General features: G+C 46.9%; 1 protein-coding gene across 11 annotated transcripts in view; it reads right to left on the bottom strand.

Moving 5' to 3' along the window:
* Positions 1-616: 616 nt before the first annotated feature.
* The window catches only part of PARP11 (poly(ADP-ribose) polymerase family member 11), a 60082-nt gene continuing 47789 nt past the window's right edge, over positions 617-12909 (bottom strand). For 10 of the 11 annotated variants that reach the window (XM_055142401.1, XM_055142400.1, XM_055142404.1 and 7 more), the window contains 2 exons: positions 6758-6909; positions 617-3669 (listed from right to left, as the gene is read on the bottom strand). In XM_055142401.1, coding sequence (XP_054998376.1) covers positions 3353-3669; positions 6758-6909 — 469 coding nt within the window. In that variant the 3' untranslated portion in view covers positions 617-3352. Of the gene's footprint in view, positions 3670-6757; positions 6910-7691; positions 7733-12909 lie in introns of all 11 variants that reach the window. The other variant, XM_055142399.1, reaches the window with a different exon arrangement.

A 12909-nucleotide genomic window follows, 5' to 3' on the forward strand; every position in this document is an offset into this window, starting at 1 on the left:
AACAGTTTAGCAACACATCACAACGCTCAGCCGAATTTTCATCATCATGAGTCTTGATAATATAACTGGGTGGGATTTCCTGGAAAACTGGAATTAGACTAAGGGAAACTATGGCTCTTCTGCCTCACAATTCTCTATGCTCTAAAACTTACACGTGTGTGTGTGTGTGTGTGTGTGTGTGTGGCAGGAGGAGCAGTGTAGGTTGAAAGATAAAACCACTGTCTAAAGCACTTCAGAAACGAATGACTGTAGGTATACGGGAGACACTGCAGAAAATACAGTGCTCTGAGCTGTGCAGATACACACTCCCCCCTCCAGAGCTGCCCTTCGAGCCAAGGGTGGGGGGTACCCAGAGCAAGGGACACTGCGGGCACCCTTCTTTGACCTGTTTTGGAATCTGCAGCAGCACAGAATAAATGATGCCCCACAGGTTCTGTCATGAGCCTTTACTCATATTTCACACGGAGAGCCGGAGATGACCCCCATGTAATAAGGCCCAGGCAACCAACTCCTCCGGAGTTCGGGATGTCTAGGCTGCAAATGGGTTTAAATAATGCCAGGTAAAATGAGCCAGAAACCACAGCAACACATACACGGAATCCGCAGACAACCAAGACCTGACATGGAAAGCTTTAATCACCACATGTAAAAACAATATAGTCATATATCAAAAATGGCACCAAATTCATTATCATCCTCTGTAACAATGTCTAGAAATGAAATGCAGCATGAATACAAAAACTGCCTGTTCAGAACCACAAGATTTATGAAACGGTTTTCTTATAAACACATCTGGTTTTTTTTTAAACCCCTGAGGCTGCTATCACCAAAATGGAAAAGAAAAGTCATTATCAGCTAGGCTTGATTCAATCTGGAATAATTCAAATCATTTATTCACTAATCTGATGTGACTTCTCTTCACTCCCTCTGCTGATGATACCCTGTGATGACACGTGGTTGTCGAGTGTAATGTCCCGATGATGAGTCCCAATTCCGTCTCTTGTCTCTTGATCCACACCCCAAATCAGAATTCTGACATCAATGAATGCTACCCAGTCACAGTTAGACAACTGATGAAGATCCACTCTCCTAGAAAAAGGGAGTTGGCGGGACATTCGCTGACGAAAATCCCAAATGCTGCCCTTCCTGACGGTGTGTCCGGCAATGCGCTCCTGTGCGTTACGGAAATTCCGAGTTTGTACCAGTTGTCTTTGCACATCTCCACCCTGGGCTCCGAGTCACTTCGAGACAGGATGCGCACGTGTCCGAGAGAAAAGCAATCCTCAAAGGTCACAACGGTGATTCCACTGGTGATGGAAGAAGCAATCATGCGCAGTTGGGGAGCGAGAGCAATGCTGAAGTGAGGCCGTCTTTCACTGTTTCATGGCGCTGGTGGCGGGGGTTGTGTAAATAATAGACAAAAACGATCTTCGGGATCTGAAATCCCACCGTCTCCAACACTGCGGGCACAGTGTGTTTCCTCTCGTAAGAAAACCTGATGGCTTTTCCTCCCGTTACTCTTTCTTGATGATCTCCACATGTTTCTAAAACATGCTGCTTCTAAATTATTTGCAGCACTTGAGTCAGGAAATCTTTGCTGCTGCTTGGTCTCAACCATTGTCCATGTACTTGCCTACGGGTTTCTTACTGCTGAATGTACAATTACATGTGGTTTGGACTATAATTTAAAAAAAAAAACCAAAAATCTAGGGATCCATGTCAGTTAAAGAATCTTAATTCTTAATCTTGCTTTAGACTCTTAATTTTTTGTTATTTCTAGATGCCTTCCCAATTAAAAATGATTAAAACGGACAACCCAATGGCTTAATGGGGCACTTAATGGCTTTTCTTTAATATATTATCCTCCTGACCTCTCACCAGAATGGGAGAGAATAAAGAGAGAATTATGTATTAGACCTAATTAGGGAAAACGTTTAGTTTTTAAATAAAAAGCTGGCTGGGGAAGACTCACTCTAAGTGCTTGGTTTGAATCAGTCAAAATCTCTGAAAATCAAGATGGTGAAATCTCTTGACAATCCTACAGTGAAATCCCTCATCTGACACCCGCACTCCAGTATCTCTGCCAAAGTTGTTGCCAGTTTCTGCTCAACTCACGTTAGGGCACAAAGTTGGTTCCAGCATGACTTAGTTCTCCTTACAACAGAATAGCAAAAACAGATGGAACAGGTAAACAAATTTCATTCAACAGGGCTATACATCACATTCATTTTCAAGCAGATTGACAGTCAGGATTTCAAAGAACAAATCGGACTCAGTTCAGACAAGTAGCCCATGCATTTGACAGTGACCCAAAATGGACAGCAACCACCTAAAGAAATGTGAATGCCGTAAGTCCTGGGTGGATAGTGGGGTGTGTGTGTGTGTGTGTGTGTGTGTGTGTGTGTGTGTGTGTGTGTGTGTGTGTGTGCGGGGTGAGAGAATAGGCAAAATTTTTGAAGTCATCATTGTGGGAACTGTGAAACACAAGGCCAATCCATGCTTACAAAAATTAAAAAGAGAAATAAAAGAAAAATGCTGTCTTTGAAGTGCAGTAACTTGTGCGGCCATTCTCGGAGGCCCTGTTGGTGTGCCACAGGCAGGTGACAAGCACCAAATCTGTCACCCCAGACGGGGAGATTGGAGAGGGGCCAGGCAGGTGAGAGGTGGACAGCTGTGCACAGGCTTTTTTTTTTACCATGATTTCCTCCTTCCGCTCGTCAGGTGACACTGCAAATGATTTTCTTATTTCTGATTTCTGTCTGGGCACTTGGACGGCTCCAAGGCTCTCAAATGCTCCCACTGAAAGTCCCACAAAGCAACATACTGTCTGACAGATGATAATAAAAGAATGCAACTCTCTCCACACACACACACACACACACACACACACACACACACACAAATTGCCACATTCCATGAAGGGATACACCTATTTATCTTAGAACATATGCCTAACATCTGTCTGAACTGGACACGTTTATCCTGGCAACACACACGGCAAGTCCATGAATTTGGAAGGACCATGTTCACCGAGATTTAGCTGCCCCACTTTTAAGAGGTACCTCTGCGCTTTGGTGTTAAACATGGCAATGGTATCGATCTTTTTTTTTTCTTTTTTAACAAATATGACCTGGAGTAATGGACAGAAACCAAACATCAGAAAAATGAACCTTAAAGTCACTATGTCTGTTTATATGGAGGCCACTTTTTCCACAGGTTTCAAAAGTGTCAGAGAAATAACAGTTAGTGGCTAGATGACAGGAGAGCAAATCCTCTTGTTAAAAAAACAAAAACAGAAGAAGAAGAAGAAGAAGATGAAAACGTCCTTGACTGTTGGGCTTTGGAAGTGAAGTCAGTGGAAGTCTATTAGGTACTCAGGATAGATTTGGTTGGCATCAAACACCACAAAGATCCTGGGATTCCAAGTGTCGTCCACACAGCTGTCATATAAATTCACGTAGCTCCCGTCTTTGGAAGGGGGTCGCATGTATTTGGAATCCCCATTTATGTAATCTCCAATTAGCACTCGGGCAAGAAACATAGACTTATATGCCCTCAGTAGGCGCCGCTGTTGAAAGCTTACACCATGAATTTGGAAGGTGTTTCCGTGCTTGATGTCATCTTTGCAGAAGCGACTGGAGTAAGCAGCATCTCTGGCAAAATAGGTCCCTTAAAAAAAAAAAAACAACAAAAAAGAGCCAAGGTTACTCTGAAGAATATATAAAATATACACATAAAGCACTCATTGTTTAAAGAATTGGTACAGGGGATTCTGTAACAGAAGTGGATGTGGAATGTGGAATTTCCCCATCTGAAGATCCTTTTTTTAAAAAATTTGCTTTTTGGGTCACACCCTGGCGATGCTTAGGGGTTACTCCTGGTTCTGCATTCAGGACTTCCTCCTGGTGGTGCTCGGGGGATGATATAGGATGTTGGGGGTTGTACCTGGGTCAGCTGCATGCAAGGCAAATGCCCTCCCCGCTGTGTCTCACTCAGGATCATAAGTAGGTCTTTAGGAGAAAAACAGAATACCCATCAGGGCTGAACAGCAGTGGTACCGACTGTAAGTCGGACACAGTTGTTGGTATGGACCGGTCCCTACTACCACCACGTTCCCCTGCCCCCACCAAAACCACCAGAACTCTGTTCTCACAAGAAATCTTACAGAGAAATCTACTATGGCAAGCCCTGAGTTTTGACTGGGCTGGAGCGATAGCACAGTGGTAGGGCATTTGCCTTGCACATGGTCTACCCGGGTTTGATTCCTCCGTCCCTCTCGGAGAGCCGGGCAAGCTACCGAGAGTATCCTGCTCACAAGGCAGAGCCTGGTAAGCTCCCCGTGGTGTATTTGATATGCCAAAAACAGTAACAACAAGTCTCACAATGGAGACGGTTCTGGTGCCCGCTCGAGCAAATCGATGAGCAACGGGATGACAGTGACAGTGAGTTTTGACTGCCTGGCCCTCCCTCTCTCTTCCCCTCTTCCCACTCCTTTCTCCACCTCCTGATTTTGCTCCGCAGCCGCAGACACATTCTGGGCAGCACCCTGAAGAGGGCTGGAACATTGCCCCAGGGGTCTGTGGGCCCCAAAGCCTCACATAGTCAAGGGCATCCGGGTTCTGGCACTGCATGCCACCACTCCCAGTACTGTCAACAACCAACAATCAAACAATCAACCAAACACCTTCCCTACAGAGGTGATTTCGCAAACCCAAGAAACCACATTTCTGTGACACAGGATCACAACTCAACAATATTTCTGGCTATAAGAAAACCTTACAACCCAAAAGATTCTGGTAGAGAGTACAATGCTATTCATATGTAATCATTCAAAAAGAACAATCTCCCTGGTTCCTTGCTTGACCATGAAAACACTATCAAGTGGCTGACGATTCTGAAATAGTAGGCCCAGCAGATTGACTTTTTTTCCCTTATTGGGTCACACCTGGTGATGCACAGGGGTTACTCCTGGCTCATGCACTCAGCAGTTACTCCTGGCGATGCTCAGGGGACCATATGGGATGCTGGGAATCGAACCCAGGTCAGTCTCATGCAAGGCAAATGCCCTACCCGCTGTGCTATTGCTCCAGCCCCACAGACTGACATTTTTTAATGAATTATTTATTTTATTGAATCACCATGTGGAAAGTTACAAAGTTCTCAGGTTTATGTCTCAGTTATACAATGTTCGAACACCCATCCCTTCACCAGTGCCCATATTCCACCACCAAAAACCCCAGTATACCTCCCACCCCCTCACCCCCCCACGCCCCCTGCATAGCTGATAAATTTCACTTCATTTTATCTTTACCTTGATTACATTCCATATTTCAACACAAAACTCACTATCATTGTTGTAGTTTCCTCCCCAAAAAACAGCCCTACTGACAAGGAAGCATTTGATAATTAGTTTTCCATTGCTGAGAATGATGAGATATGAACGCGGCCGCGATCTGTGTGGTTTAGGATTTCTGTATTTTAGTATTTTAGTAATTAAGTCCAGGGAGATTTATGTTAGAAATTGCATCATTTCCCTTCCTGGAGCAGCATGGGGCTATGGTTTAGTTCACAGTCTAGAGACATGGCTGCAAGCAGTTGCTGGGACCAAAAGTAGTCTAGCTGGCCTCCGGATCGTGTTCCATCAGCAGCAGAGCGGCCGGCCACACAAAAGTGTGGCCACCCAAGTCGAATCTCGGCAGAGTGTGAGCTGGTATCGTTCCCAGTCCGAGACTGCCCACGCATCCCGCTATTTCAAGTTCATAACTGTTTTTTCTTTCTCCTTCCCGCGCCACCACGTTCGTACCTGCTTAATAGTCCTCATAATATGGCAGACGTCATGCTGCTTCTCCCCCGAAAAGGGAAAAAATAAAACGAGAAAGAAGGATCTTTCTCAGCTGGCGTGGGGCTAAGGCTTAGTTCACAGCAGATTGACACTTCTAAGGGAAAATTTACTCTCATTTTTTTGTTTATTTATTGCTTTTTGCAAATGAACTGAATCCCCAATACTGATGGGATTTATGTAATACTTTCCCTTACAATTAAATAATGGAATGGATCTTTTCAGCAGTTATTTAAAAAATAAATTAACTTAAAAAAAGTTATTCTAAGTGGTAGCCAGTTCTCTTGCTGAAGGGAAGGATGAAAAAAAAGGTTTTTGAAAATGACTGCCTGTCCCTAACCTTTCTCTCTCCTCTCTCTTCTTAATTTGCTAGAGCAGCAGGCATAAACTGAAGAACCTGGATTTTTATAACATTCAAAAAAAAAACACCCTCATTAATCCTTTCTGCTCATTAATAACCTTACCTTATCATTTGCAAAAACTCAAAACTACCAGACAAAAAACCCTAGAACCTAGACCTGTACACAGCGAAATTAGTTCATTTTCGTGTCCCCCATTTGTAGGGGGGTGGGGACGTATGATGCAATGTAGAACATAAGCTTAGTCATGGAAAGGACTTTTACACAGGAATAAAGATCAAAATCCCCAGCTAAGAGGGATAGGATATCGCATGGGAATGTCTGGGACTTCGGAATGATTTTAATTTGACAGAGGTACAAAGGTTCTTATTTCGGTCTGGTCCATGCAGGACGGGGCCTCTGTGCCTCAGACTGTCTGCGAGAGCACCAGAAACCTAGCACACTATTTTGAACTCAGAGATGACTGAACTGCTGAGAGCGAGCACAATTATCTCTCGGGAGAGTCTTATGTCATCGCTCTCCTAGAACCGCCCCTGAGCCCTGAAACGTTGACAGCTACCTTTCCCAAAGAGGGCACCGTGAATGCCATTGATCCTCCAGTCGAAGTTATGAATGCAGATGGCTTCCACAAACTCACTGCTGGTCCCGTGAAAGAGCATCTGCTCGTTGATCTGAGGCACGCCTCTTTTCTTCTTGAGCTGAGCCTTCTTCCTAGGAATGCATCACGGAGACATAAAACACACACAGAGGACGACCATGCCACGTGTGGCATTTACCCACTTATTTTTTTTTTTTGTCAAGGAGCAACATTCAACAGAAAGGAGGAACAGGAAAAAAAAAACAACAATTCCTGCACACAAATCCTAAGTGGACAAAGCCATTCTGCAAAAGAAATGATTTCCAGAGCTCTGGGACCCCATGAGCTTCCTGACAATTGCTGGCTGATACTGAGACTGAGGGTGGGGAATGATACCCACAAACTATGTACTGTCATTGTAAAGGTCATCGACCGTCTAAGCCAGTCAAGCAGTACAGATGCCGAAAAATGGCACTGTAAGCAATTAGATGAGAAAAAGTTCACAGAATCTTTACAAAGCAGGTTTCCCTGAACAGAAAAGCATCTTCATTTTTTTTTATCCCCAGAGATCATTGATCAAATGGAAATGAATTTTGAATCTCAGGGATGGAAGGAATATTAAGCCATCCTGCTCAATTCCTGCTCAATGGACAAAAGTCCTCTAATACATTAAAGATTATTCACTGCAGGGCTGACTGGGACAGTAAAAAATGAATTTAAAATGACTTAGAATTCTTTTGTAGGAAAATGAAGAAATAATGACATATCTTTTCGGGTAGGTGAAAGTAATGAACTAGGTCTACATGTTTTAACAGAGGCAACGTAACAAAATAATGTTAAATGGAAAAACAATGCAAAGAGAGAGAGAAAAAAAACTCAAAATAATAGAGCGCATTGCACACAGATGCACACCTACGTGGTAAAACTATGAAAACAGACAAAAGGCATCACAGCCATCTTGAGTACAAAGGAGAAAAGGACAAGAATAAGATCAATTCTTCACCAATAGAAAAAGATCTATTTTTTTTGGGGGGGGGGAATTAAAATGACAAAATGTATCAAATACTAAATTGTCAAATCTGATTGATCATACACGATTGCCTAATATTTCAGCTTTGAAATATTTCACTGAAAGATGCTGTTGTGGAAAGGGATCCAGAGAACGGAAGAATGGGGCTGGAGGGAGCACGAAGGATAAGGGCCTGCCTTGGTGCATCCGAGTGGATCTGGCCACCAGCACCGCACATGGTCCCTGGAGCCCCAGCAAGGGCCACCCCTCAGCACAGAGTCAGGAGTACGTCCTGAGCACAGGCGGGTGCGGCCCCAAGCAAAACCAGCCCCATTCTGAAGGGGGGCCGGGCAGAGACATGTCAAAGGGCTAGTGCACGTGCTTTACGCATGTCAGCGGGTCAGTCCAACCCCCGGCTCCTCACTGCTGGCAGCAACCCTCAAGCGACACACCCGAGTAACTCCTGAGGGGTGCCTTGTGTGGTCCCCAAGAAGATTAATTTAAAAAAAATGAAAAGGGCCAATGATGTAGCTCAGGTAGCCAGCCCCCCACTCCCGACCCCAGCCCTGAGCACTGCCTGGGGGTCCGACAATCCATTGGCTATGATCCTGGTGGTCATAAGAAACCCAGGGCCAGTGCTGATATGAGTGGAAAAGAGGGGCTGGAGCGACCGACCCGGGTTCAATTCCCAGCGTCCCATATTGTCTCCTGAGCGCCGCCAGGAGTAATTCCTGAGTGCAAAGCCAGGAGTAATCCCTGTGCATTGCCAGGTATGACCCAAAATGCAAAAAAAAAAAAAAAGAGTGGAAAAGATTCTCCCGGTATCTGATAGCCAGCTAACAAATGCCAGCTTGAATTCATTCTTACTCTCAAATGCTCTCTGTTCTGTCAACAAACACAAACCCTATTTGTGATCACTGCGACTATGAGAAAGGGCCTCCCCCCTGCCTGACACTGAACTCCTAGTATCCTAGCAGTGGGGCCTCATCATTCTCTTTTGAACACACAACAGCTCATAGCACACTCACACATGCCACCTCTGCATATCCAAAAGCGACTCTGAGCATCAACCTCAACTTCCTCTGCTTAAACACACGTGGTTCTTCCCACTGCGGCCTTCGTGCAAAGCTTCCAGGCCTCCGTCCATTTTCAGCTGACCGGAGTCTGCTGGATCCCTTCCAGGGTAAAACCCTCGAGAAGGAACAGAGACCGCTCAGAGAGCATCAGACGCACCGTATGTCCAGGAGCAAACTACTGGCTATGTTCTGTCACCCAGGCATCACACAGCCGACTTTGTTTGTGGATTTCTGGATCATTTCTGGTGACACTCAGGGGCAGCTCCTGGCTCCGTGCTCAGGGGACCCCTCAGTGGAGCCAGTCTGGCGGAGGCGGATCAAACTGGAGTCAGCTGCACGGAAGGTGAATCCCTTAATCCCTGTACGCTCTCTCCAGCTCCCATCCTGCAAAGAAAACTCCCAGTACTAATAAGCCATCTCTCTCTTGGCTGGCTTTATTGCTTCAAATAATTTATAACCCTGAGGCAGTAGATTTAGCTGGATAAAGTAATTTTAAATGTGTGCAGTCTTTCTCCAAAGTCAGCCTGACAGCCTGTGTCCAGATATAAATGCACAGGCTCTGATCAATGGGTTCGTGCCACCAGGATATTAGGGGGACGGATGCACATTAAGCAAATATTCCCTTGGGAGCAAGCCAGCATATTTCCACTAAGAACAAATTACGCTGACTTCATCATTTGGAACCTTATGTACTGTCTGATTTTTTTAATGACAAGGCTGACATTTACGGTTTCTCTAAGAGAAGAAAGAAAAACACATTCACGACAGTATTTGTTGTGACTCAATCTTTCAATCTTTCAAGGTCTTTGAGTCATTCAAATACCTACGTTCTAGCTTTGCATCTTCTGCAAATGTGATAAGGAAGAAATCTTTTTTTTTTTGCATTTTCATCCAAATTTTTTATTTAAAAATATATTGAAGGGCTCAAGAGAAAACAAAAAACAACCATGCGGGCCATTGTTACTCTTGACATAAGACTTTTAACTAGTAATTCACTTTTTCTCTCTACTCTACCCCTGCGTCTCTAACTTGGCTCCACTGGGAGGACATTCTCACCCACTTGGGCGGAATCAGGTGAGAAGAATTGGAGACAGCCCAGAGCGCATCGACGGCAACGAGTGACCGGGAGCAAGTTACTGGCTACGCTGTCACCCAAGCATCACACAGCCAACTGTGAGTATGTACTTTTGGATCACACTCGGTGGTGCTCCCGGGCTACTCCTGGCTCGGTGCTCCAACTGTCGAAGGGGTGCAGTCCCTGTCAGTTAGGCTGGACACTGGTCAATCCTTTGTCTTTCTCCAAGCGTCTCCTACAAACCCTGCCAATATCCTGCATTTAACAAATCCCCTCTGGACTCACATCCCTGTTCTTCAGGCACAGGTTAGAGTGAAATTTGGTTTGAAAGTTCAACTCGGGCCTCTCTGAGGTATCCCGTGTGCAGGAGCAGTTCGAGAGCCTGGGGCGCAGGCCCTGAGCACCGGCTGGAAGGTGGAGACGAGGCAGCACGTCCACAGCCTGCGGGCGGGGCAGGGTGGGCATCAGAGATCCCCATGCCCACTGCTGGGCCTAGTCTAGTGGCTACAGCAGCCGTGCACCAGGCCGACCCCTAACTACGGTTCTGGCTGTCCGGGGGGCCTCCTGCAGGTCAGGGGAGCCGGAGAGGCTCGTCACGGGAGTCTCTTCACAGCCCTGACCTCGCTTTGCCCAGACTCACGCTCTTCTCTGCAGTTATGCCGCTCTAAAGTCTCCCCCCTGGGGCCGGAGCGATAGCACAGCGGGTAGGGCGTTTGCCTTGCACGCGGCCGACCCGGGTTCGATTCCCAGCATCCCATATGGTCCCCCAAGCACCACCAGGAGTAATTCCTGAGTGCAAAGCCAGGAGTAACCCCTGAGCATCGCTGGGTGTGACCCAAAAAGCAAAAAAAAAAAAAAAAAAAAAAAGTCTTCCCTGCCCCTCGGCGATGAGTGTCCAGGGTGCTGAGCTGTGCACATGGACACTCCGGGCTGGAGCAGGAACACAGTCCGGGTGGGAGTCAGTCCTGCTCTGGGTGGCAGGACATCTGCCGAGGTTTAGCACAGTGGTTCCTCGTCCCGGGAGAGTATTAACCCCCACAGGGGACGTTATTGATCGGACACCATCCGGGAGGCAGAGCTCCAGGACCCACGGACTGCAGAGGGGGGCAGAGTGGCAGGCCCCCAGCTGTCAAAGGGACCCCCGGGGCTCTGAGGGGCAGCCAGGGCTGAGGGAGCCCCAGGTGCACTCCCCAAGACGGAAACTCTCACTGCCCTTCCCGGGAGTCTCCATCCTTCCCGTCCCTGGGGTGATCCAACCACAGTCCCCGGCTCTCACAGTGGGACTGACAGAGTGAATCCCACAATATCCCCACAGTTTCCACAATGCAATATATTCCATTTTCAGCTCATCCCTCCACGTGGATGGAAATCTACACTCCCAAGGGAGCTTTTTCTTCTCCCCCATTTTCAATTCTCTATCTTACCCCCCGCCCCCCCACACACACATACACACACACACACACTCTTCCCTGATACCTTATTCATAATGCTAACACCTCTCCTTCCCTATAGCTGCATATATAACCCTTGTATATCTCCTTTTGGGAAGAATCTCTTGCCCCCACACCTGGCTGTCTTCACTGGGGCCCCTCGAAGGGGTTGGGTTGAGTTTCCCTCCCTGCCCTGAGCAGAGCCCCGGCAGCTGAAGACCTCCGGAACTCAGCTACAGCCATGCTCAAGGCCACTCTCCACATGCTTAGAGAAGCCTCACACGTGAAGGAACCGGCAGAGGAACCCAGGTGTGTGGGACAGGGGGCTAAGATCTCCAAGCCTGCTCGGATCGAGACTGGGCCTCCTCCACCCAGATCCTGCATTTTCCAGTAGCTAGGCAGTCACACCCACAAACCACCCCCTCGTCCCCGCACCGTGTAATCCCATTCAATGGCCAAGATCCAGAGACTATAAAACAAAGCTCTTGTAAGCATGTGGCCGTTTGACCTCTTATTGCCTAATTCCCCCTCTCAGAGAAACTGGCAAGGTATCGAGAGCATCCTGCCTGCACGGCAGAGCCTGGCAAGCTCTCTGTGGAGTATTTGATATGCCAATTACAGTAACAATGATGGGTCTCATTCCCCTGACCCTAGAAGAGTCTCCAATGTGGCACCACTGGGAAGAATGAGTAAAGAGAGGCTGCTAAAACCTCATGGCTAGGACAAAGGGAGATGTTACTGGCACCCGCTCAAGCAAATTGATGATCAATGGGATGACAGTGATATAGAGATACAGTGATGTCTCCTTCGGACATCTGTCCTCTGAATGTATCCCTTCGGACCTTTTAGGAGTCATGCTAGCGCCCCCTTCCTTCCTTCCTCTTGCCCTTCAACCGCTCCTTCTTCTAGAGGTTCTTTCCTACTATAAATTAAGAAGGCTCAGGTTTCTCTTACCTTAACAAATTTAGAACCAAACCAAAACACCCTGCCCCTCCTCCACACCACCCAGGTCACATCCCTCAGCCATTTCAAGACTGAGTTCCTTGAAAGAGTCATCAACGTTTGTGGCAGAGACACTACCATGCCAAAAACATCACTCTCCTCAAGGGCACCTTGGTTTGGCTGCAAAACTCCAAGACCATTTTCACGATTTACCTTCCTGGCACTCTTTCTCACGTGACCCAGAGGGTGACAGCTCTTTGTGTGAGTCACTTTCCTCCTTCAGCTTCTGTGCGATCACAGTTCAATGGGTACTTTCTAGTCTCCTCCTTGCACTTCCTCTTCCTCTGTCCAACCTACAAATACTCCCTAGTGACCCTATCAAATCCGAAGGCCCTGTTGCCCCCTGCCCCTTTCTAACCACGCCCAAACCAGAGTCTTAAGTCCTGAGCTTCCAGCCCATGAATCCAGGACCTCTCCCTTTTCGTCCTCCCTAAAGACACAGACTAGCACCTGCCCTGCTCGCGAGCCCTCAGTCAAAGACAACAGACATGCCAGCACGTTCAGAGTTATACTTTCCACCTCTCTTCTCCATCCCACCATCC

The sequence above is a fragment of the Sorex araneus genome, chromosome 6, assembly GCF_027595985.1.
Source record: "Sorex araneus isolate mSorAra2 chromosome 6, mSorAra2.pri, whole genome shotgun sequence".
In the NCBI taxonomy this organism is placed as follows: domain Eukaryota; kingdom Metazoa; phylum Chordata; class Mammalia; order Eulipotyphla; family Soricidae; genus Sorex; species Sorex araneus.